Source organism: Schistocerca cancellata, chromosome 5, assembly GCF_023864275.1.
Source record: "Schistocerca cancellata isolate TAMUIC-IGC-003103 chromosome 5, iqSchCanc2.1, whole genome shotgun sequence".
Lineage (NCBI taxonomy): Eukaryota > Metazoa > Arthropoda > Insecta > Orthoptera > Acrididae > Schistocerca > Schistocerca cancellata.
Window position 1 is genome coordinate 789230216 of NC_064630.1, and position 23944 is coordinate 789254159.

At 40.3% G+C, this 23944-nt stretch overlaps 1 protein-coding gene across 1 annotated transcript in view; it reads right to left on the reverse strand.

Moving 5' to 3' along the window:
* The window catches only part of LOC126188806 (piggyBac transposable element-derived protein 4-like), a 156769-nt gene extending 139468 nt beyond the window's left edge, over positions 1 to 17301 (reverse strand). Inside the window, exon 1 of the mRNA XM_049930419.1 lies at positions 15996 to 17301. Within this exon, the coding sequence (XP_049786376.1) occupies positions 15996 to 17301 (1306 nt within the window). The remainder of the gene's footprint in view (positions 1 to 15995) is intronic.
* Positions 17302 to 23944: the final 6643 nt, after the last annotated feature.

The window sequence follows — 23944 nt, forward strand, 5'->3', positions numbered from 1 at the left end:
AATTTTTGTTATAATTTCTACACATTTTTCCTGCAGCCATTTCGTCTTGTCTTCCTAGAACGTCCGATTTACTCCACTCTGAAGTAACTTGTGTTGCTCCATTTCTTCTTTACCTTAACTTGTTCTTCCTTCTTACTTCCGGTAATCAATCAAAGAATTTCTATAGCCGTTTTTAGACATGTTTGTTGCTGTTTATCTGAACCTACAATTGCCATAGTCTTTATATGATTATTTACTGCCATACGCAAGTTCGTACCTCAGTGTTCTCCACGTTGATCCTTCCTCGTGAATCTCTTAAATTTCATTCTGCACTTCGTCATTGGTAAATTGTGATCAAGTTCATTTCCAGTTCCTAGGTAAGCTTTACAATAATATAGTGATTTCGCAATCTTTGTCTGTCCATCGTATAATCAAGCTGCAAACTTCCTGCGTCTCCAGGCCTTTTCGGAGTAGTGGATCTTGAACAGTGTACTCGCTATTACAACCTGAAAATTACTACGGATCTCTATTACTATTTCTCACCTTTCATCCATCGAACAAACTGAAACTGAGGGGAAATGCACATCAAGTGTTCAGTCAAACTTCTTCTGTAGAAGGTTTGTTTGAGTACACTGCACATCAAAAAGGAGAAGCTAGAAACACTATTCATCCATGAGCTAAGTGGTTTCCAAACTTGTGTTTGTGTTCGTTTACTGTCAACTCCAGCAAGTGGGCGTTTAGATTAGATTAGATTAGATTAGATTAATACTTGTTCCATAGATCATGAATACGCCACTTCGTAATGATGTGGAACGTGTCAGCTTAATAAAAGATGTCTGTACAAGATATTACATTACACAAAATATTGCATGACACTAATGTTTAAGTTGCTTTTTTCCCCCTCCCTTAATTTATATCTAAAAATTCAGCCAATGAGTAGAAGGAGTTATCATCTAGAAATTCTTTTCATTTATTTTTAAATGTTGGTTGGCTGTCTGTCAGGCTTTTGATGCTGTTTGGTAGGTCACCAAAAACTTTTGTGGCATCATAATTTACCCCTTTCTGAACCAAAGTCAGATTTAGCCCTGCATAGTGAAGCTCCTCCTTTCTCCTGGTGTTATAGCTATGCACACTGCTATTACTTTTGAACTGGGTTGGATTATTAACAACAAATTTCATAAGTGAATATATATATATACTGTGAGGTTACTGTGAGGATCCCCAGACCCTTAAATAGATATCTGCAGGATGACCGTGGGTGGACACCAGCAATAATTCTGATTACACGTTTTTGAGCAATAAATACTTTTCTACTCAACGATGAATTACCCCAGAACATGATGCCATACGAAAGCAGTGAATGAAAGTAGGCATACTAAGCTAATTTACTGGGATTCTTATCACTAAAATTTGCAATAACCCTAGTAGCATACGTAGCTGAACTCAGATGTTTCAGCAGACCATCAATGTGTTGCTTCCAGTTTAACCTCTCATCAATGGACACACCTCAAATTTTGAAAATTCTACCTTAGCTACAGACTTCTGTTCAAAGTCTATATTTATTACTGGAGTTGTGCCATTTACTGTACGGAACAGTATATACTGTGTTTTATCAAAATTTAAAGAGAGTCCGTTTGCTGAGAACCACTTAATATTTTGTGAAAAACATCATTTACAATTACATCACTTAGTTCTTGGTTTTTGGATGTTATTACTATATTTGTATCATCAGTAAAAAGAACTAACTTTGCATCTTCATCAATGTGGAATGGTAAGTCATTAATGTATATCAAGAACAGTAAAGGACCTAACCCTGTGGGACCCCGTACCTGATAGGCCCCCAGTTTGAGGAATCAGCTGTTGTTTTAACATTACATGAACCACTTATTTCAACTTTCTGCAGTCTTTCAGTTAAGTATGAATTAAACCATTTGTGCAATGCCCCCCCCAAACCATAATGATTTAGCTTATCTAAAAGAATTTCATGATTTACACAGTCAAAGGCCTTTGAGAGATCACAAAAAATACCAAGGGGTGATGTCCGGTTATTCAGAGCATTTAATATTTGATCATTGAAAGCGCATATAGCATTTTCTGTTAAAAAGCCTTTCTGAAAACCAAACTGACATTTTGTTAGTACTTTATTTTTACAAATATGGGAGGCTACTCTTGAATACATTACTTTCTCAAAAATTTTTGATAGAGCTGTCAGAAGAGAGATTGGGCGGTAGTTGTTGACATCCGACGTATCCCCCTTTTTATGCAATGGTTTTACAATGGCATATTTCAGTCAATCGGGGAAAACATCCTGCTCCAAAGAGCTATTACATACGTGGCTGAGAATCCTACTTATCTGTGGGGAACAAGCTCTAAGTACCTTGCTGGAAATGCCATCAATTCCGTAGGAGCTTTTACTTTTCAGTGAGTTTATTATTTTCTGATTTCAGAGGGAGAGGTAGGTGGAAATACAGTTGTTTCAAACTGCACAGGTATGGCCTCTTCTATTAGTAGCCTTGCCTCTTCTATTGAAGATCTAGATCCTATTTTCTCCACAACATTTAAAAAATGATTGTTGAAAATATTTTCAATTTCTGATTGTTTGTTAGTTCACTTGTCATTCAGTTTTTGGCACTACAGTCTTCCTGTGTTCCTGTGCTCTTGGTTGCCCTGTTTCCCTTTCAATAATATTCCAAATTGCTTTAATTTGGTTATCAGTGTTACTGATCTCAGACATGATACACATGCTTCTGGACCTTTTAATAACTTTTCTTAAAACCGCACAATAGTTTTTGTAATATTGAACAATTTCGGGGTCAGTACTCCCTCTTGCTGTTAGATACAGTTCTCTTTTACAGTTGCAAGATATTCTTATTCCTTTAGTTAGCCAAGGTTTTCTACATGTTTTCTTGGAATTATGTTTAACTATTTTCTTGGGAAAACAATTTTCAAATACCCTTAAAAATGTATCGTAAAATAATTTATATTTCAAGTTTGCATCGGGTTCCTTCCCAGTCTAGCTGCTGTACACTTTCGCTAAAGATTGCAATATTTATATTGTTAATTGAACGCACTGCTTTGAAATTCTGATTTGATATACTGTTATGTTGCCACGGATACCTGCGCTGTGTGTTAGTACAGGAACGTCAATGTCTGCTTTATGTTATGTTTTTACAATGTGATCGTACTTGAAGAGGTCTTGAGGGGAAGAGGTGGATCACCATATAAAAAAATAGGGTGCTGTTTAAAAATACGTTCTGGTATTCATATCTTTCTATCGAACAAAGTTACAAGAGAGGGAGGTTTTTCTTTTTTTCTTTTTTTTCATCACTCTTCTGACTGGTTTAATGCGGCCCACCACGAATTCCTTTTATGCACCAACATCTTCATCTCAGAAGAGCACTTGCAACCTACATCCTCAATTATTTGCTGCATGTATTCCAGTCTCTGTCTTCCTCTACAGTTTTTGTCCTCTAAAGCTCCCTCTAGTACCACGAAAGTCCTTCCCTGATGTCTTAAGAGATTTCGTATCATCCTGTCCCTTCTCCTCGTCAGTGTTTTCCACATATTCCGTTCCTCTCCGATTCTGTCCATAACCTCTTCATTTCTTGTCTTGTAAGTCCACCTAACTTTAAACATTCGTTTGCAGCAGGACATGTCAAATGCTCCGATTCTCTTCTGTTCCGTTTTTCCCACAGTCCATGTTTCAGTACCATGAAATACTGTGCTCCAACCGTACATTTCTCAAATGGAGGCATACGTTTGATACTAGTAGACCTCTGTTGCACATTTGTGCCCTTTCTGCTAGTGCTAGTCTGCTTTTGATGTCCTCCTTCCTCCATCCTTCATTGATTATTTTGCTTCCTAGGTAGTAGACTTCCTTAACTTTATCTACTTCTTGACAATCAATTCTGATGTTAAGTTTCTCGTTTTTCTCCTTTCTGCTTCTTCTCATTACTTTCGTCTTTCTTCGATTTACTCTTAATCCATATTCTGTTCCCATAAAACGGTTCATTGCATTTAGTACATCATATAATTCTTATTCACCTTAACAATAGCAATGACATCAGCGAATCGTATCGCTGATATACTTTCACCTTGAATTTTAATTCCACTCTTTAAAATTCCTTTTCTTTCTACCATTGTTTCTTAAATGTGCAGGTTGAACAGTAGGGATAAAGACTGCATCCCAGTCTTACATTTTTTTCAATCACAGCATTTCGTTCGTGATCGTCTACTCTTATTATTCCGTCTTGGTTCTTGTACATGTTGTATATTAGCCTTCTCTCCCTGTAGCGTTACGCAGTTTTTCTCATAATTTCAAACATCTTGCACCATTTTACACTGTAGAACACTTTTTCCAGGTCGACAAAACCTATGAACGTGTCTTGATTTTTCTGTAGCCTTGTTTCTATCATCAATCGCAACGTGAGAACTGTCCTTCTGGTGCCTTTACCTTTCCTGAAGCCTAACTGATCATCATCTAACACATCCTCAATTTTCCTTTCCATTATTCTTTATATAATTCTTGTCAGCAAGTTGGATGCATGATCTGATTTTGTGATAATTTTTTCATTTGTCACATCTTGCAGCCTTCGGAATTCTGTGCATAATATTTTTCCGAAAGTCAGCTGGTATGACGCCAGACTCGTACATTCTAGATACCAACGTGAATACTTTTTTTGTTGCCACTTCCCCCAAAGGTTTTAGAAATTATAGTGGAATTTTTGGAATTTTAACTATCCGTTGTGCATTATTCTATCTTATGTTCTCCAAAGCTCTCTTAAATTCTGATTCTAATACTGGACCCCTACATCTTCTAAATCGACTTATGTTTCTTCTTCTATCACACCAGACAAATATTTCCCCACACTGAGATCTTCAATGCAGTCTTCCCACCTATCCACTCTCTCGTCTGCATTTAACAGTGGAATTCCCGTTCCACTTTTAATGTTACCATCCTTCCTTCTAATTTCACCGAAGGTTATTAAGACTTTCCTATATGCTGAGTCACTCTTACCAACAATTATTTCCTTATCGATATCTTTACATTTTTCATGCGGCCATTTCGTCTTAGCTTCCCTACACTTCCTATTTCATTCCTGAGCGGCTGATGCTTCTGTATTCCTGAATTTCCCTGAACACTTTTGTATTTCGTTCTTTCATCTATCAGCTCAAGTATTTCCCCTGTTACCCATGGTTTCATCACAGTTACCTTCTTTGTACCTGTGATTTTCTTTCCAACTTCTGTGATTGCCCATTTTAGAGATGTCCACTTCTCTGCAACTGTACTGCCTACTGAGCTATTCCCTATTGTTATATCTATAGCATTAGAGAACTTCAAGCCAATCTCGTGTTACTGGTTGATAACCCATGGTCGCCAACAAAAGGTATACTGGGTGGTCCATTGATAGTGACTGGGCCAAATATCTCACGAAATAAGTATCAAAACAAAGAACGAGACTCGTCTAGTTTGAAGAGGGAAACCAGATGTTGCTATGGTTTGCCAGCTTGATTGCGCTGCCATAGGTCAAACGGATATTAAGTGCGTTTTTTTAAGTAGGAACTCTCATTTTTAATACACATTCGTGTAGTACGTAAAGAAATATGAATGTTTCAGTTGGACCACTTCTTTCGGTTTGTGATAGATGGCGCGCTATTAGTCACAAACGTATAACTACGTGGTATCACGTAACATTCCGCGCGTGCGGACGGTATTTGCTTAGTGATACATTACACATGAGTCGAAACAGGGCCCCCGGAGTAGACAAAATTCCATTAGAACTACTGACAGCCTTGGGAGAGCCAGTCCTGACAAAACTCTACCATCTGGTGAGCAGGATGTATGAGACAGGTGAAATACCCTCAGACTTCAAGAAGAATATAATAATCCCAATCCCAAAGAAAGCAGGTATTGACATATGTGAAACTTACCGAACTATCAGATTAATAAGTCACAGCTGCAAAATACTAACGTGAATTCTTTACAGACGAATGGAAAAACTGATAGAAGCCGACCTCGGGGAAGATCAGTTTGGATTCCGTAGAAATATTGGAACACGTGAGGCAATACTGATCCTACGACTTATCTTAGAAGGAAGATTAAGGAAAGGCAAACCCACGTTTCTAGCATTTGTAGACTTAGAGAAAGCTTTTGACAATGTTGATTGGAATACTCTCTTTCAAATTCTGAAGGTGGCAGGGGTAAAATACAGAGAGCGAAAGGTTATCTACAATTTGTACAAAAAGCAGATGGCAGTTATAAGAGTCGACGGGCATGAAAGGGAAGCAGTGGTTGGGAAAGGAGTGGGACAGGGTTGTAGCCTATCCCCGATGTTATTCGATCTGTATATTGAGCAAGCAATAAAGGAAACAAAAGAAAAGTTCGGAGTAGGTATTAAAATACATGGAGAAGAAATAAAAACTTTGAGGTTCGCCGAAGACATTGTAATTCTGTCAGAGACAGCAAAGGACTTGGAAGAGCAGTTGAACGGAATGGACAGTGTCTTGAAAGGAGGGTATAATATTAACATCAACAAAAGCATAACGAGGATAATGGAATGTAGTCGAATTGAGTCAGGTGATGCTGAGGGAATTAGATTATGAAATGAGACACTTAAAGTAGTAAACGAGTTTTGCCATTTGGGGAAAAAATTAACTGATGATCGTCGAAGTAGAGAGGATATAAAATTTAGACTGGCAATGGCAAGGAAAGCATTTCTGAAGGAGAAAAGTTTGTTAACATCGAGTATAGATTTAAATGTCAGAAAGTCATTTCTGAAAGTATTTGTATAGAGTGTAGCCATGTAAGGAAGTGAAACGTGGACGATAAATAGCTTAGACAAGAAGAGAATAGAAGCTTTCGAAATGTGGTGCTACTGAAGAATGCTGAAGATTATATGGGTAGATCACATAACTAATAAGGAGGTATTGAATAGAATTGGGGAGAAGAGGAGCTTATGGCACAACTTGACTAGAAGAATTGATCGGTTGGTAGGACATGTTCTGAGACATCGAGGGATCACCAATTTAGTATTGGAGGGCAGCATGGAGTGTAACAATCGTAGAGGGACACCAAGAGATGAATACACTAAGCAGATTCAGAAGGATGTAGGCTATAGTATGTACTGGGAGATGAAGAAGCTTGCACAGGATAGAGTAGCATGGAGAGCTGCATCAAACTAGTCTGAGGACTGAAGACCACAACAACAACAACAACATTACCCGTGTTAAAATGGACCGTATTCCAATTGCAGAAAATGTCGATACCGTGTTGTGATCAAACTGCCCAACGGGCGTGTGCTATGTATGCTGCTCGGTATCCTGGACGACATCATCGAAGTGTCCGGACCGTTCGCCGGATAGTTACGTTATTTAAGGAAACAGGAAGTGTTCAGCCACATGTGAAACGTCAACCAAGGCCTTTAACAAATGATGATGCTCAAGCAGGTGTTTCAGCTGCTGTCGCGGCTAATCCGCACATCAGGTGCAGACAAATTGCCCGAGAATCGGGAATCTCAAAAATGTCAATGTTGAGAATGCTAAATCGACATCTATTGCACCCGTATCATATTTCTATGAACAAGGAATGCCATGGAGACGACTTTGAACGTCGTGTACCGTTCTGCCACTGGGCAGAAGAGAAATTACGGGACAACAACAGATTATTTGCAAGCGTTCTATTTACCGACTAAGTGTCATTCACCAACAGCGGTAACGCAAAAAGCCATGATTTGCACTATTGGGCAACGGAAAATCCACGATGGCTGCGACAAGTGGAACATCAGCGACCTTGGCTGGTTAATGTATGTAGCGGCATTATGAGGGGATGGGTAATTGGCCTCCATTTTATCGATGGCAATCTAAATGGTGCAATGTTGCTGATTTCCTACGTGATGTTTTACCGATGTTACTATAAGATGTTTCACTGCATGGCAGAATTGCGATGTACTTCCAACATGATGGATGTCCGGCACATAGCTCGTGTGCGGTTGAGCGGTATTGAATAGCATACTTCATCTTCTAATAATTTCCGGGTATGCAGCCGGATCCCGTCGACATTCTGCCACGATATTTCGGCCCAGAGACGTCCGGCCATCATCAGGTGAGTACACAACTACAGAAGAGCCCAGGTGCAGTCGCGGTATTTATGCCGAATCTCGCGCATGTGAAATGTACTGGCATCCTACAGCGCATGCGTCAGGTGTTGACATGCGCAGCATAGCCGAGTTGTACGTGCTGCCCTCGGTGGTGGAAATAAAGGTTCATCTAGTCATTGAGTATCGAATGACACTGTCGATTCCGCTGTGATTGTATAATTTTAATAACAGGATTCCAATTTTTATCCAGATGAAAGCCGTTGTCACGATTTATAAGATTATTGGCAAGACGTATTTCCACTGATTCCTTGATTACGGAATCCCAAAAACCGGAAACCGGGGATAAAATTTTTGTTCCATTGTATTCCATTGAATGTCCCAAAGAAATACAGTGCTCTGCTACTGCCGATTTTGACGGTTGCCGCAGACGGGTGTATCTTTCATGTTCTATACATCGTTCATGGACAGTTCTTGTCGTCTGGCCAATATATGCAGCGCCACATTCACAGGGAATTTTGTAGACGCCTGCCTTCTTCAGTTGTAAATCGTCTTTAACGGATCCAACCAGGGCCCGGTTCTTTGCTGGTGGACGAAAGATAACCTTGATTTTATTTTTCTTCAGTAATCGGCCTATTTTCGACGACACATTCCCGGCGTATGGAAGGAACGCAGTTGATTTAAAGTCATCATCTGCGTCCTCAGTGCGTTGCTTCTTGTTATGATAGTTGCGCATGGCCTTCCTTATTTGGCGAGAAGTGTAGCCATTCTCTTTGAAAACCTTCTCCAAGTGTTCTAATTCTGCGTGGAGGTTTTCATCATCCGATATTATATGCGCTCGATGTATTAAGGTACTGAGAACACCGGCTGTTTGTGCTGGGTGATGGCAGCTTGACGCCTGGAGATACAGATCTGTGTGAGTCGCTTTCCTGTACACAGAATGTCCTAATGACCCATCATTTTTACGGCGTAGTAGCACGTCTAGAAATGGTAAAGTGCCATTAGGACATTCTGTGTACAGGAAAGCGACTCACACAGATCTGTATCTCCAGGCGTCAAGCTGCCATCACCCAGCACAAACAGCCGGTGTTCTCAGTACCTTAATACATCGAGCGCATATAATATCGGATGATGAAAACCTCCACGCAGAATTAGAACACTTGGAGAAGGTTTTCAAAGAGAATGGCTACACTTCTCGCCAAATAAGGAAGGCCATGCGCAACTATCATAACAAGAAGCAACGCACTGAGGACGCAGATGATGACTTTAAATCAACTGCGTTCCTTCCATACGCCGGGAATGTGTCGTCGAAAATAGGCCGATTACTGAAGAAAAATAAAATCAAGGTTATCTTTCGTCCACCAGCAAAGAACCGGGCCCTGGTTGGATCCGTTAAAGACGATTTACAACTGAAGAAGGCAGGCGTCTACAAAATTCCCTGTGAATGTGGCGCTGCATATATTGGCCAGACGACAAGAACTGTCCATGAACGATGTATAGAACATGAAAGATACACCCGTCTGCGGCAACCGTCAAAATCGGCAGTAGCAGAGCACTGTATTTCTTTGGGACATTCAATGGAATACAATGGAACAAAAATTTTATCCCCGGTTTCCGGTTTTTGGGATTCCGTAATCAAGGAATCAGTGGAAATACGTCTTGCCAATAATCTTATAAATCGTGACAACGGCTTTCAGCTGGATAAAAATTGGAATCCTGTTATTAAAATTATACAATCACAGCGGAATCGACAGTGTCATTCGATACTCAATGACTAGATGAACCTTTATTTCCACCACCGAGGGCAGCACGTACAACTCGGCTATGCTGCGCATGTCAACACCTGACGCATGCGCTGTAGGATGCCAGTACATTTCACATGCGCGAGATTCGGCATAAATACCGCGACTGCACCTGGGCTCTTCAGTAGTTGTGTACTCACCTGATGATGGCCGGACGTCTCTGGGCCGAAATATCGTGGCAGAATGTCGACGGGATCCGGCTGCATACCCGGAAATTATTAGAAGAAGAAATCCGCCGGGAAAATTTCAGAAGTCACAGCATACTTCATGACAGGTGGACTGATCGTCGAAGCACCATACCATGACCCGCACGTTCACCGGATCTGACATCACCAGATTTCTTTCTGTGGGGAAAGTTGAAGGATATTTGCCATCGTGATCCACCGACAACGCCTGACAATATGCGTCAGCACATTATCAGTGCATGTGCGAACATTACGGAAGGCGAATTACTCGCCGTTGAGAGGAATGTCGTTACACGTATTGCCAAATGCTTTGAGGTTGACGACATCATTTTGAGCATTTATTTCATTAATGTGGTATTTACAGCATGCATTCTCAGAAATGGTAAGTTCACAAAGATACATGTATCACATTGGAACAATCGAAATTAAATGTACAAACTTACCTACGTTCTGTATTTTAATTTAAAAAACGTACATATCACCAACGGTTCGTCTAAAATTGTGAGCCATATGTTTGTGACTATTACAGTGCCATATATCACATAGCGAAAAAAATGGTCCAACTAAAACATTCATATTCCTTTACGTATTACACGAATATATAATAAAAAATAGGGTTTCCTATTTTTAAAAAAACGCAGTTGATATCCGTGTGACCTATGGCAGCGCCATTTAGCGGGCAACCACAGCGCCATGTGGTTTCCCCCTTCAAGCTAGACAAGTTCCGTTCTTTGTAGTTTATTCGTTTGACGCTTATTTGGTGAGATATTTGGCCCTGTCACGATCAATGGACCACCCTGTATATATGATGAAAACATATATCTCACACACGCGTAAAATAACTTTAAAAAACTGTGTGTTATGGTAAGTTATACGTAAATAAGGTATTTTTAATATTTCGCTACATTGTATAGACGATAAAATTAGTCTGTACTGTACTTGACGCAGTTGCTGTCAGCCACGGAGAGGTCATCATCACAGAATATCAACATAAAACCCAAGAGGTGTCCTCACTACTCGTTAGTAAACCTACTCAGGGGTTACAGTTTGACTTTTATTGGATTTGGGTAGAACGAAGTAAGAGACACATATTTCTTATAATGACCATACGACCCTTAAGAGGGTGGAACAGTCCTTTGAAGAAACTGAACTTAATATTTTTTTAATGGATACAGTTGAAAGAGTAACAATGAAACAAGAACTCCGAGTAAAAATAATGTCTTTTAATAACGGTACAACAGTGCATCCATGTATGACTAAAATTTTCTTTCGAAATCTCATCCGCCACACTAGTTTGGTTTTCGTTCCGACCCCTGACTAAATGACACGTGCGCTTGATTTCAAAAGCTTTCGTATGCGGCAGTGCTATGGCGTCCGTGGAATAAAGTTGTGTTCAGTCTACTGGTCGTGTTGGACTTATACCCCAGTAAAACACGATTGCTGTGGTCCTGTTCTCCGAGCAAATTTCTACTTTGGTTGGTGTTCCGTCTATTCTTGCGATGCCTGGTGGTGTTACGGATGACATTTTTCGTCGGTTGCTCGAAGAGCAAGAATCACTCGCCAAATCGTTGGGCCACCAGTCAGAGGCGCTTGACATACAAACTCCGGTACTTCGATCATAGGCTTCTGCTTTGACTAATTGGCATGGTTCCGCAGTCTGTGCCGCCTGCTGTTTTGCACACTGCGACCACATGGTTCATCCGCCTCCCTGTTCTACGTACGACGAGTCCGTTGACGAATGGGACGCCTACCAGAAACGTCTGTGACAACACTTTCAGGATTTTTCGATTTACTGGCGCTATTTTATAAAGTGCCTTGTTCCTTTCATGGATATCACCAAGAAAGTGTCAAGTCCTATGTCAGATCGCCCCATTGCGGGATCCACCTTCCTTAATATTTGACGAAATATGTGAACTTCTCTCAAAAAACAACCGTAAACGCATCCATGTTATTGCACCCCGTGTCGAGTTTTACGGCTGTCGGGAGCAACCACATCAGCCCTATCGAACATGGCTGGCTGAAGTCCATGGCTTAAGTCGTCGCTGCCATTGTGTCTTCGATGTGCATAAAGAGCCGTATGCTGATGGGGATGGTGAGAGATGCAATCGTTCGTTTAGCTCCGGATTGTGAAATGCGAGAGCGAGCCCTCCAGTCTGAAAATCCAACGCTCTCCAAAGTTTAACCTATTGTGCAGTCGTTCGAGGTATCACGAGCTGCTGATAACCAAATTGAGTCATTGTGTGAGACATCAGCAATCCAATCTTCTCCTCTACACCAAGCTTCAGGTAGTTCGCAAGCTGAAGATATGGTCGTGGCGATCAGCAGAAGACCATTTCGTCCAGATGGCTGGCCTAACTTCCAGGAGCCAGCTGCACCAACAACGCACACGTTCCACGACCCCGCCCTGCCCTGATTGTTTCATTAATCATTGCGCCAACTCTGCCCCAAACGATGAGCTAACTCTCATAATTACAACAAAAAAGATCACATTGCTTCTGTTCGTAATGTGAAAACTCAGCACAACGACCATGGCGTGGAAATAGACGTAATCATTGTATCGGCTATTTTTGTTGCGCCAACAAGCTTTTCGTTAATATTATAATTTTTCGTAATGATCTGCACGTGCCAGTGGATACATGAGCTGCGGTAACCTCGTTAAACTTACAAACTTATATGGACTTGGACTCTCCTCCGCTTTGTCCATGTGTCACAAAAGTTAGTAAATTACAGTAAACAGAGAATTTTTATTCACAGACAATTCTCTGCCCCAGTGAGCGAAAAGTCAGTAGTTTGGCCACGTACATTTCCTGCTGCAATTTACGGTTGCCTTTTGGAGTTCTCAGAGCTCCCGCTACTTTTCAACGATTTTTGCAAAAAATTTGCAGCGTACGTCCCAGGCTGTGCAGACTATTAGGATGACACTATAGTTTCCGGTGTCTCCACTTAGGAACATTTACAAAATCTCCGTACTCTTTCGTGTTCTCCAAGCGACCGGGTGGATGTGTAATTTACAAAAATGTCAGTTTTATCATCCTGCTATCGTCAATCTTGAATCTGAAGTTCCTGCATCAAAATGGTTCTGTGGTTCATTTAAATTTAAATTTTTTTTTTTTATTTTAAAATTTTCGCTTATTGGTGCTATGTTTTCTGTACATGTAAGGTGAAGAGTGCAATATTGAAAGTTGAAAATCTTTGCTTTGTATGTGAATGATGTATGTAAAATATTATGTAAATTGTTTATTACATGAAATAAATATCTGTTAACATTCGTATTTAAAAATATTTGTGTGTATTAACTATTCATGTTGATGTAAATGATCACGCTTAGGAATAATGTAAGAAATAGGTGTTATGTTAAGGCCAGTGTGCTTTTGTTTCAAATGGAAGTGGCTCTGGGCAGTGGAGAGGGTGGTAACGGCGAACTGGTGCGCTACCTAGAGCAAGCAGCGATTGAGGAAATACCTTTGTGGAGCAGGAGAAGCTTTGCCTGCAAATTTGCACAAAAATGCCTCGGAAACGGCTTACGGCATAACTGCAAGTTTTTGGAGTACTGAATGTAAAATTGAACAACGCGAAGAAGAGAAACTGAGCCCATACAGCAATATATATGAAGGCCGTACTGTGGGTAGTGTAGCTGTCATAATTGTTCGCCACACTCAAGCATACAGCCACAATATAAGATGTTTTTTTGGTATTTTAGTTTTTACAGCTTGAACCATTACTTTAAACGGTGTTTTAATAATCATTCTTGAACTCTAAAGAAACTCGTTCACCCTGTTATTTCATCCTAATCATACATCTATATAGGTTTCATTCCTGGTGTTGGATTAATCCGAGTATCCTGTTTTACAGACTCGAAGTTAATATCAAGAGGCACCATTTAAAATGTTTTTGTGTAAATAATGAGAAATTTTTCATAACTATTGCAAAGTGTTATAGTAAAAGTTTGCTTACGTAATATTCTGTCAGATTGAAGTAAAGGTACTAGAATATATTAAATGACTATACAGAGTTAGTTCAAAGAATAACAGCTTTTGAAAGTGAATTCCAGTAAGGAGGAGGATTTCTTGAAGTGAAATGTTCAGTATAAGGAGCGTATGTTTTAGTATCTAAGTATTTTAGTATTTAGGTGAGCTGTTTATGGAAAGTGCTTTTTTAAAAGCCCCCCCGGTCCAACAATTTTTTTAGCTTCCTTGAAGTTATCTGCTGGGATGTTTCTCTTTCAAAAACGTAGTCAAATAGAAATTCCGTGTCTGCACCAACATTTACGTGGAGTAATACTTTTTTGGAGAAGCAACTTGAAGAGTAGCAAGAAATTAGGCAAAATTCATGATTCTGATTTTACATACTTCAGTGTTTCATTGCCTGGGTAGGCAGGCGAACGTTACTACGTATTTTAAGCCACTAAACGAATTTGGACTGCGTTTTCCTCGCTCCAATACAATACTATTCATACTGCGTTTATTTCTAACCTTTGGGTATGATCTTGGCTAAAGAATTGAATAATCTGATTTACTTATCTATTACACATAACGCACGGTCAAATCCTGTAGAAAGGATAACACTATTGATTAGCTTTCCTATTAACATGACTATCTTCCCATAGAGTACATTATTTGGAAACTAAACTAAATTTAGTAAGAGGGTTGTATATGGCATCATAGAGACAGAGTTTTCTGTTATTTAGGTAAAAGCATCCTAAATTACAATAGTAGTGGTAGGGTTATATTGTGTCGCTTCCACGCCCTTCGTTAGCCAAAGGACGTCAGGTTTTTTCTGGGTAAACTAGCCTACTACAGTAAATTTTTTCCTGGGGCAACGACAATGGAGCAACCGTTACGCTCGTGGCTGCGCAAAGCGGCTCACTTTTGCTGGACACCTGCTTGTTTCTTGTGACACCAAGTTTTCCAGCCTTAAGGCGACGTTTCAGTCTGCGCCCTTCTTAGTGACGTACCAACCAGGCCTCCACATGGTACTGACGCTTCACAGCACGGGTTAGGGGCGCTACTGGCTCATAGATATCCCATATTGATTATGCCTTAAAACTTTGAGTGCTCCTCAAACTAGGTACTCCCAGATAGAAAGGGAAGCTTTAGAGATTGGATATGCTGTGAAGAAACTCCATGTTTTCATTATGGTACCAAACTCCACCTGGTCACCGATCAAACACCACTAGATTCTTTATTCAGCCCTTCTGCGTTGTAACTCTTTGATGCACAGATTTTATGTTTAATTAATTTTTTAATAAAACATGCATTTTCTATGTCTGGTGGGGTTGCTAATAAAGGAAAACATGAATTAAAATTTTTTATTGTATTGATTTTGGTTTTAGATGGTGGTATATATAATATACCACCATGCCACTTAGGGCCGTACCTAAAGTTTTTGAGATATCTTGGTTTGTGCTTGTAACTCACCTTTAAATTCTACTCTAAGCAGTAATAATTAGTATAATTAATGTAAAATAATTTTATTTCTGGCAATTGGTCATTTACAATACAAAATCAAATTACAAACCTTACAAATAAAATATGTTTCTTATTCCTTTTTGTGAAAATCTTGAAAGCACCTTTTTGTTTTGCTAAGGCACAAAGGCACTTTGCATTCAGCGCACATCCAGAAAGTGCGCACTTGCTTCTTTTTTGTACTGCATTTCGCACAACGTCTGGCGGTAGTACGCTCTGGCTGGTGGGATGAATTGTCGAGACGCTGGCGTGAGGAAACATATGGCTTGTTTTTCTTTACGTGGACTTGACTCTCATGAAGTCTAGATGGCCTCAATGGTGTTTTCTGGGTTACTAAGCTTTGCAGGATACTCATCCTGAAGACTTTGGCAGTCATTTTTTCTCTATCGCCTAGTTCCTTCCAAATTATATAGCTGTTGACGATACTGACATCAAGCAGGTGAAAGAATATTCGGTGCCACCACTTTTTACTTCTCCGGCTTATTTCATATGATTTTTTCAGTTGGTCGAACTTGTCGACATTGTTCATGTGTGCATTGTAATCCATCACTGCTTGAGGACAAGGTAGCTCTATGCGTGAACCATCTCTTTCACGGCGAGTCACTGTAGTAACTTCAGGACTGTGAAAATTTGAAAGGAGATGAACAGCTCTCTTATCTTTCCACTTCAAGTAGAGGATGCCACAGTTGCTGACCCTCCAGTCAAATTCACCTCTGCTTAATTCTTTGTCTGTTTTTAATTTGGGTAAATGTTTCCTTGTTGGTTGAACTGTCCCACAGGCATATATGTTTCTCTGCTGTAAACCAGCCAACAAGTTATAGCTATTGAAATAGTTGTCGAAATAAAGATAATGGCCTTTATTTACGAGTTCAGAGGACAAACTCAGCACTACATGCTCCCCAAGGCCTGTTTGCACTGTGTCACCTACTTTTCCGGTGTAAATATCAAATTTCAAGTTGTAAGAGGTCTTGTCACACAGCATCCACACTTTGTAACCACGCTTTATGGGTTTATCTCTCATGTATTGTTTCATACTGTTGCGGCCTTTGAATTTGATCATTGACTCATCAATTGCTAGGTGTTTGCTGGGTTGGTAACACTTGGAAAAAGATTCAGATAGTATCTTGATCACTGGTCGCAGCTTGTACAGTTTGTCATAACCTGGGTGTCCTTTTTCTGGATGCAATGTGTTATCATTCAGATGAATGTTCCTCAGTAACCATCCAAACCGATTTACTGCCATCAGAGATGCAATATAACGATCATGAAGTTCTGGGGCACTAGACCAGTAGTCTCTGTATGCTGGCATACGCTTTATACCCATCAAAATGTTGATTCCCAGGAAAGTTCGTATTTCATTGTCAGTTGTTGGAGTGAAAGACTTGCCAGATTGCGTCGCATATAAATTTGTTTGGAAAACGATTAGCTCAACTAGCTCTTTTGGAAATATTTTTTCGAATATATCGATAGGTTCTGGATCATCAATGTCCCTAATAAAAGCACTTGGTCCTGATTCACTGTCGAACTGCATTCCTGAGGTAGCATTGAATTGTTGTCCCCAAGTTGGCGCTGTGTCAGCAGCGCGTTTTGGCGGAGTGGACTCACTTTCTTCCTCGCTCTCTGAAACTTCGCCTTCAGACGACACAATAGCCTCCGCAACAATGCTTGCTTCATAATCAGATTCGTCATCTGTGGTGTCAACAGTGGAATCCTCGTCTGATGGAATTTCACACAATAATCGTTCGATTTCTTCATCTCGTAAGCCTCTTCTTGACATTTTCATTTTCAAACAACAGCCTGAATCCAAGTAAAGAATACGTAAGCAAAACAAAATGGAGAAAGAGCTAAAATAAGTCACAACACAATTAAAAACTAAACTTTGTAGCGGAGGATTTCGAATTTTATACTAGGAAACGAAATGCAATAGAATACTGCTACATGCACGGTGGTACAAATAATATACCACCAAAATAAATTGTATATAAATAACGGAAGATTGTGCATATGAATGTATACATGGGTTCATACCGTAGCTGTGACGTCCAAGATATGGAAAAAACACAGGCGCAACAAGAAATTCGTTATAAACCACTATTCACACGCAAAAACCATGCACAACTCAGCACGCAGCTTTCACAGTTGTAATCTATGCAATTCTTGGCGGGAACTGATTCCTTATAGGCAGTGAGTGCCATCTGTCTGATAAGTAGAGAACTAGGTGAGCATATTAGAGTGGTGGTCGTGCAGTTAAACCACTGTGCAAAGAGCCAAGAAAATTTTCAAAAGGTGGTATACTATGTATACCACCGTGCTCCAAAGAGGTAACCAGGTCAAGCGGCACATAGCATTCAATGTTGAGCTGTCTTCCTTTCACGTTGCAACTACGAGATTCATTTCCGCCCCACGAATCAACACGCGTATGCGAATGCTTTGTCCCGTCTGCCTGCCATTCCGGGCCCAGGAATTCATCAGGAGGAATTGCTTTGCTTTGTTTCTACATTGATTTCGGTGCACAGCAGACAGTTCATGGTTTTCCTGTAACTATCATTCGGATCGCTAAAGCTGTGGCTTCGGATCCCGTATGGTGGAAGGCCATAACATTCGTGAAACATAGTTTATCGGATTCACCACCTTCACATGCTTCCGACACCGTAATAATTACATGTTTCGACATCGATTCTCTGTTGTGGATGGTTCTCTGCTTTTAGATGTGGATCACTCAGCCTCTCAGTGGTACGTTTGGAAGTTCTACGTTTATTACATGCAAATCATTGGGGTGAATCACACACAAAAGCGTTGGCTCGTCGACACGTGTATTGGCTCGTCTTGGGCGGTGACGTTGCCCGCCTGGTTGCCCCCTGTTCACAGTGTGCAACGCACAAAGCAGCTCCTTCGGCGTCGTTGCCTCCTTGACTAATGTCGTCGCATGAAAGGGACAGTACACATATTAATTTCTGTGGCCTCTTCCTCAGCGCTTATTGGATGTTGATCACTGACTCACATTCTCGTTTTGTGTATGTCATTCGTTGTATTTCCACGTCAAACACTACCACCGCCGCAGCCATGTTCAAAGTTTTTTCCGTAGAAGGCTTGTCCAAGACGTTAGTGTCACATAATGGCCCCCAATATTCATCGGAAGAGTTTGTGGCATTTTGTGATTCCCGTGAAATGCGTCAGATCCTTACATCATTCCTAAGCGTGATCATTTACATCAACATGAATAGTTAATACACACAAATATTTTTAAATACAAATGTTAACAGATATTTATTTCATGTAATAAACAATTTACATAATATTTTACATACATTATTCACGTACAAAGCAAAGATTTTCAACTTTCAATATTGCACTCTTCACCTTACATGTACAGAAAACATAGCACCAATAAGCGAAAATTTGAAAGTAAAAAAAAAAGAAATTAAAAATTTAAATGAACCACAGAACCATTTTGATGCAGTAACTTCAGATTCAAGATTGACGATAGCAGGATTATAAAACTGACATTTTTGTAAATTACACATCAACCCGGTCGCTTGGAGAACACGAAAGAGTACGGAGATTTTGTAAATGTTCCTAAGTGGAGACACCGGAAACTATCGTGTCATCCTAATAGTCTGCACAGCCTGGGACGTACGCTGCTAATTTTTTTGCAAAAATCGTAGCGGGAGCTCTGAGAACTCCAAAAGGCAGCCGTAAATTGCAGCAGGAAATGTACGTGGCCGAACTACTGACTTGTCGCTCACTGGGGCAGAGAATTGTCTGTGAATAAAAATGCTCTGTTTACTGTAATTTACTAACTTTTGTGACACATGGATAAAGCGGAGGAGAGTCCAAGTCCATATAAGTTTGTAAGTTTAACGAGGTTACCGCAACATTCTTCCACCCGCAATCTAATGCTGTGGCGGAACGCCTAGTGCGAACGTTGAAGACTCAGATAAAAACGTATGTTGCAACTCAGCGTCCGTCGTTGCCTTAGATCTGCTTCTCTGCTTGTTCAGTTTCACGTGAGAGGATGTCGGCAGAGCTACTCCGTGGGTGCCAGCCTAGGACACCGCTGCACCTTCTGGGGTACTCCACCTGAACATCCATCCATGCGCCTTTTCCGGGCGGGTGTAGCTGTCTGAGGGCGTGTTTTCGTACATCGCCATAAACAGATTCCAGCTGCCATCGGCAAATGCAAGGGGCGGCGTCTCTGTTACATCCACACGGAGGACACCCTCTGCTCTAAGCACCATGAACAGCTTTGCCTTCGCGTGGACAGCCGGAAGCCACCAGATGTCACACAATGCCTTCGAGCCTGTCCACCTCTGCATCACATGACCTGCTGCTGCCGATTCTCCGCTACCGTGCGAGCGAGGACATCCGTCGTTTGTGGCCGAACCAGCAGTTCCACTGTTGCCTCTTGTCAGGGATCCTGTCACCTGTTCCTCTGATACCAGTACCGTCAGCACCGAGAGTTCCGTCACGACAGCCGATGCCCGAAAGACGTGGAAACAGCCCCGGTGTCTTCGTACGGTTTGAAAACGCAGAGTGATTTCAGAATGTGTACGCGCCCGAAGCAACTCAGACTGAACGCTCCCGTTTCAGCATGCTGCCTTAGCCAGAGCCCATTAGTTATGTTCAGTCTGTTGGTCGTGTTGTGGTTATACCTAACTACACCAAAAACGTATAGCATCGTTAACACAAAAATCAATGGTATATAATGAAGTACTATTCAAAAGACGCATTTGTCAGAGAAAAAGATAGAAATATCTTTATATTGCTGTAGACTCGCCCGACTTGTGTCTGCTTCAATGCCAGTTGCCATGTTTGGTTATTTAATAAATCTTTCCCAATCTAATTTCTATTAATTTTATGAAATATAAAATATACTGAGATGCGCCTCTCTTTTCTTTTTATATTTCCCAATTTTTTATTTTCAAATTGTAGCCTTTTCAACCTTTTGAAATTGTTTGTAAATTATTGTTTTAACATCATTTTAAATCTGTATATTAATGAGAAAGCGCATAACTGTTCAGGTAAAAAAATCTTGAATGGGAAAGAGCTTCGAGAAACACTAATTTTTTTTACAAAAATGTGGGTGCAGCGTTGTAACCCACATTAAAATTCATAGTAATTTTATTTCCAGTTTTTTATGTCTGTTACTTTTTCAGCGGTATTCATTCACAAATATTAAACTCAGCTGTTTGAAGGCAGTGTTTCACCCCGTTAAGTCTCTTCTTTTGTTCGACACTACGACTATCCAAAGCAGATCCAAATCGAAGTGTATCCCTTCGGTAGGTTTACTTGTCAGACAGCTCGTTTGGTTTTCATGGAATAAGAAGAAACGGGGAAAAAAGGCATTAAATTGTTACTTCCAATTACGAAAACAGTGTATGCTTACCACAGCACCAAGAACAATTTAAAAAAATTCTTAACCAATGATTCACATTAAACAAATCATAAATATATGAAAATACCATCCAGAACATAAAAACAATGATCGGAGTGTCTTAATTTCCTTCCGTGTGCCCACATACCTCACTGTGACGAGAAATTATCTTTACTATCAGATGGTTCAAGAGCTTTATTAATAGTTGTTCAGCAGAGCTATGTGAAAAACAAGAGAAGTCCTTAACTATGGCTGGTGGGATGTAATTCGTTTCTATAATGAATCTCTGTATCACAGAGTTTGGGAGACCTTACTCCCCTGGAGGAATCTGCGGGGTAAACCTTCTGTCTCAGCTCAGAAGCACAGTTAGCTACTGCAGAGTACGGACCGAGCTGAAGACTCGGGGGAGGTGGAAGAGCTCGGCCTTGTTAAAGCGAACTGGATGCCCGGCGCAGGAGTGGCTCTCGTTACCTTACGTCTTGAATTTCCTACAGGACGGATACATTTGTTAGCTTCTATCCCCTGAAGATTCCGGGAACGGAAGGTTACGGGAAAGAAGATAGTGTGCAGGGATCCGAGGCGTTGTTATGCCAGTCTTACACATAGTAAGGGTTTGAAGAGTGCGTTATTCCTAGAGTTGTTACAGGTCAGTGACGGATATCAGTTACTCCTTATTACTTTAAAATTATCATTCATCTTTTTCGGTCCTATACTGAAACTTCTATCTGTAAAAAAGGACCATAACCATTTTTACACTACAGTTACAACTCAAATCCAACATTAGCATAAGGGCGTAGGATAGGTTAAAAAATTATGGTACTAAAATACCTGTTATCTCAGTGATATAGCTCTAATGAGTGGTTCACAATTTCGTCTGCCATATATTACATAATACTAACAATAATAATAAAAATAATAATAAACTGCGTAACGTCTGTTATGAAATGATTGTTGTGTGAAGTATTTGAATCTCTGCTTACTATTGTGATATGGAGTCAACCTTAAATTCGTAACGAATCGCGATACATCTGTATATTTCTATAACGTGGAGAAGTCAAAGTTCAAAAGGGAACCGTCATACAGTGGACTATGTAGAAGAAAATAAAAAAAGGTCAGCAGAGGAAAAGAAAGGAAAACAAAAAACAGTAAATCGTAAACATTGTAAATATACAACGGCTAGATAATAACATTATTAGCATATCTGGCATGCAGCCAAATGAAACAGATTCTGTCCTTGCATAAATCCGTGCTATACGGTGTTTCTTGTGTCGAAAGTACGCCTACAGAAAGTGTGGTGTCACCGCCAGACACCACACTTGCTAGGTGGTAGCTTTAAATCGGCCGCGGTCCATTAGTACATGTCGGACCCGCGTGTCGCCACTGTCAGTAATTGCAGACCGAGCGCCGCCACACGGCAGCTCTAGAGTGACGTACTAGCACTCGCCCCAGTTGTACGGACGACTTTGCTAGCGACTACACTGACGAAGCCTTTCTCTCATTTACCGAGAGATAGTTAGAATAGCCTTCAGCTAAGTCCATGGCTACGACCTAGCAAGGCGCCATTAACCATTTCTAGAGAGAGTCTCACTTCTATCATCAAGAATGCTGTATACAAATGATGGATTAAAGTTAAGTATTCCAGCAGCTACGTACTTTTCTTTATAGCATTCATTACGTATCCTGTTTCAGACTTAAGCAAGCCTGCGTGAATTAAACGCGTGCCATTCGGTTACCCGTCACTGTGGACTGGCTGTCTTGTCAGTCCACTACGGAAAGAATCATGGTTCCACATTTGCGTCAACGCCCAGAGGAAGGTATTTCACACATTTAAAAACAGGTCTAAAGAGAGATATCGTATGCTTCATAAGGCACTTATTAACCTCATCAATCCTTATGTGGCATATATGTTAAATGCTTCTTTTATTTTCTTCTGGCTCACTGTATTAACTAACCGTGTTGGGACTGATCATAGTGCATACCTTACATCGTGCTGTTTCAGAGCAAATATTTTTCCGTTTTTGCGATCACCCGGTATGTTTCAACACCTGGCTAAAGAAAATTGTTTATCGTATTGTGAGCATGAAATCGAGAAATAATGGTAATTTCTGATTATTTTGATTAAGTTTTGGCTACAATGTGGTTAGAATATGCTGTAATACGCAAACATATCCAAAACGATTTAATTAGTAATTGCTTACGTCAGCTTAACGGTATGCCGATACTATTTTTTCGGTGTAGCACTGAGTTTATATTCGGCAACTATCTATACTTTGATAATCACAAGAGAGGATGTAAGAAGCAGAAGAGAGCGAAGAAGAGGAATGTCATGACGAAAAATGTCGTTTGAACGAGAAAGCGGCACAGAACATTAAATCCTATTCCATCACCTACAGCAAACAAATTGTGTGCTATGTAGCTGTCTCACGTTATGAACCAGCCCCCCCCCCCCCCCGCCCACTCACACACTTATTAAGGAAACCTATGAAATGTAGTTGAAAATTTGTGTAATAATAAAATAAGAGTTAGTGATATTTTCATAAGTATAATTACGTATTTCAGTAGTCACCAGAAAACGTATTACAACTAGAATTTTAGAAAACATTGTCAGTGTTCTTTCATTAATATTATAATTGAAAAACACAGTCCTGATCGCGATTTTCTTTTCATTGGAGTGACTGGTTTCAATCCTTAAGGATCATCTTCAGACTCCACAACGGCACATGGGCTTCTATGGAGGAAGCTGTGCTGACCAACGACGCTGAACTGACTGGATGAAAAATATATTTGAGTCCTCAAGTTGCATATATGCTAATACCTTAACGTTTTGGTGAATCATGCCTTTTGTCTTATTCACACCACGTTACTATTCGAATTGAGGTGGAAAAAGTTTCTCTTAAATCACTCGTTTTCACAAACGACAGCTGTCATTGGATGAGAGCTCGTAACAAAGTGAAGTATCTGAAATTAAGACAGTTCTGAAAATTTGTGAACTCAGTGGTTTTTGTAACAGCAATACATTAATCTCTTTCCCTCACCTTCGCATTTG